This window comes from Solanum stenotomum, chromosome 2 (genome assembly GCF_019186545.1).
Source record: "Solanum stenotomum isolate F172 chromosome 2, ASM1918654v1, whole genome shotgun sequence".
Taxonomy (NCBI): domain Eukaryota; kingdom Viridiplantae; phylum Streptophyta; class Magnoliopsida; order Solanales; family Solanaceae; genus Solanum; species Solanum stenotomum.
In genome coordinates, this window is record NC_064283.1 from 29,281,561 (window position 1) to 29,284,706 (window position 3,146).

A 3,146-nucleotide genomic window follows, 5' to 3' on the forward strand; every position below is an offset into this window, starting at 1 on the left:
GATAAATCAAGTATGTTTATGCCTTTCATTTTTATAGTAAAGGACTTTGCTGAAAGCGTTAATATAATCCCAATAAGTGAAATTGGTAGGGATTTTATTGAGGCTGATCTGCCTTTCTTTCATCGATGATATACTCCAATCTTCAATTGATATAATTTGCTTTATGATCATTTCGGAGAAGTTATAAACGTTCTCGCTGGTGTTATAACCCGAGAAGTGCTGAAATTCAACACTATCTGTATTCGTTAAAATGGTCTCGTAATACAAACGGGTTTTGTATGACTCTCCTGGGAAGTATAATCCGTTAAGTAAATATCGCTGGAATATCTTCCAGGGTTTTTCTTTTCTCTGTATCTCAGAGTTTTCAATAAGAAATATCATTTCTTTCTTTACTACCCTTTCATAGGATCTAATATCATCAACCTCTTCTTTCGCCACAGATGCAAAAGTATCACTTTACTTTTGAGATAAATATGCTCTCAGTTGGGCGTATAATGGGTTATTTTCTGGAATATCATCTAGATGTATCGAAGAAGTAGCTTCTTTTGAAGAGCTTGTTAGTTTTACTAAGCTCATTCCTCCCCTTTGTATAATTGGAGAGCTGGATGAGGATCCGTATGACGATCCTGATGTTTTTGAGGAGGAGGATCTTTCCTTTCCGCGAGTATAATTGCCCCTTCCTCTAGCCTTGGTTATCCAAGGAGGATCCATCCTGCAAACATAACATTTAGTTTTAATCATCTAAAAGGTCATAAACTTCAGAACAATAAAATCTTTCATAAAGTTCTTGTTCAATCATGTAATTAGCGACGATATCCATCACCATTCCGTCTATAATTCTCCTTAAAATACGTTCATGTAAATCTCTATTAAGAGGAACTGCCTTCAAAATTGTAACCAAAGTAATATCAGTAAAGAAGTCAAGAAAACCCACTTTTTTAAGAAGAAAGATATTCTCTAGGTAAGAAGTCTGGGAGGGAATTATCACTTCCCTTTTATAATGAATTTCGAAATCAAAAGGGGCTAATTGTGCTTGCCACCTAGCAAATATTAATTTTGATGCATCATGTTTAAAATCTTTATCAAACATATATTTGACTGATTGAGCATCTGTTTTTATCACAAATTTCTGATTGTAAAGATCATCCTGAAATTTTAAAACACATTTAACGATAGTTAACATTTTATGAGCTACCGTTGCATATTTTTTCTGAGCATCACTCCATTTTCCTGAATGAAACCGAATAAGGTATTCATTTTTATCATGCGGGTTAATCTGTTTTAATATTCCACCATAACCCATATTGGACGCATCTGTCTCAACGATCTTTGGCCAAGCAGAATTAGCAAAGGTTAAACAAGGCAAAGATTGAACTCTTTCTTTAATAGTCTTTACAAGATCTGTGAGACTATTAGTCCAAGGCTTCTTATGATCTTTTTTTAGCCTGTCGTATAACGGAGCTAAATCTCGAGACAAATTTTTGTAGAATGGGGAAATATAATTTAAACTTCCCAGAAATCGCTGCAATTGCGTCTTATCTGTAATAATATCAGGAAATTTTGTTGCGAATTCAATAGATCGCTGAATAGGAGTCATTTTTCCTTGACAAATCAAATGACCCTTAAAATCTAACTTCTGTTTGAAAAAGACTCATTTTAGGTTTAGATATGACCAAACCATTTTGAATAACTATTTTCTTAAAAATGTCTAGATGCTTAATATGCATTTCAAGAGTCTTTGAGTAAACCAAAATATCATCAATATAAACTATGATGAAATCCAAATAAGGATTAAAAATATCATTCATAATCTTTTGAAATTTCGAGGGAGCATTTTTTAAACCAAAGGGCATTACATTCCATTCGTATTGTCCAAACGGAACATTAAATGCCGTTCTATAAGAATGGTCTTTAAATATTTGGATTTGCCAATATCCAGATTTTAAATCAAATTTTGAAAAGATATTAGCATCATATAATCTTGATAATAAATCCCTTTTGTTTTGAATAGGATACCTAATCCATTTTAAAAATTTATTTAAAGGTTTATAATTTATAACTAACCTGGGAACACCTCGTTCTTTTTTTGCTGTGTTATTAACATAAAAAGCAGTACACAACCATGGTGATTTGGAAGGCTTTATCAAACCTTTTTGTAATAAATTATCAATTTCCTTTTTGCAGAAGTCAACCAATTCGGTATTCATTTGACAAGGACGTGATTTGGTAGGGATATTTTCAAATCATATTATTTTTTACTATTGATGATAGTGTATTAAATATACTATAATGAAATTAAAATAAAGAAAACAAATGTAATATTATCCCCAACAAATTTTGTGTTATGAAGTTAGATATTAACGAATATTTTTTGTGTGTGCTTGATTTTAGAATTGGATGATTTGTATATAATAGAAATAAATAAATGTTATTTTACAAGTTCAAAATTAGAAAATCATTGATAAACTATATCCAAAAATACCTTATGGAATTAGAATTTGTATAATTTAATTTTATATGTAATGGAAAAGAAAAGAGAAAGACTCACAAAAAAGATAAAGAAAAAGGAACAAAGAAAGAGTGAATTAGAAAGAATTAAAAGAAGGTGAAGTTAGATTGTAATGGTCCCACATTATAAAGTCCATTAAATAATTTCCTTCACACAATTAATAATAATTCTAACTCACTAAAGATAATAATTGTTGTTGACACGTATTTTTAGAAGTTTAGGAAATAGTAGTAATAAACACTTGACTTTACTTTAAAAGGAAAAAAGGTTAAATTAGTCTTTTTACAATTATGGCCACATAATTATGGCCATTTAGCACTTCCCTTAATCATATTATAATTTCATATTCCTATGAGATTCAATAGGCAAAAATGATTTTATTAACATAATTTCTAAGAACAACTACTATAATTTGGCTAAGGACAGATATTCATATCTCATGAGGTCAAATAGCCCTCAACATATTGTCGGATTCTCAACTACACACTTTAACTTTATGGGGTCCTATCACCCCTAAACTATTTAAAAAACTTTAATTATTACCTCTCTAATTGTTGATTTGGCAAAGTGGATGTATTTCACTCTCTTTGAGAGAGTGAGCAACAAAAATAAATTTGATAAATTTTATTTTTAATTA

At 30.3% G+C, this 3,146-nt stretch overlaps 1 protein-coding gene across 1 annotated transcript; it reads right to left on the reverse strand.

Annotated features, from left to right (window-relative positions):
- Window positions 1–733: 733 nt before the first annotated feature.
- Window positions 734–1,597, reverse strand: LOC125855886 (uncharacterized). Its single transcript, XM_049535541.1, has 2 exons — window positions 1,196–1,597; window positions 734–883 (listed from the first exon to the last, which is right to left on the reverse strand). The coding sequence occupies exons 1-2, from the start codon at window positions 1,595–1,597 to the stop codon at window positions 734–736; spliced, it is 552 nt and encodes a 183-aa protein (XP_049391498.1).
- Window positions 1,598–3,146: the final 1,549 nt, after the last annotated feature.

Coding starts and splice junctions, on each gene's coding strand:
- LOC125855886 (XM_049535541.1), bottom strand. CDS start 1,597: ATGACTCCTATTCAGCGATCTATTGAATTCGCAACAAAATTTCCTGAT. Junction 884..1,195: donor CTCAGAAAAAATATGCAACG/GTAGCTCATAAA, acceptor ACAATTTTGAAG/GCAGTTCCTCTTAATAGAGA.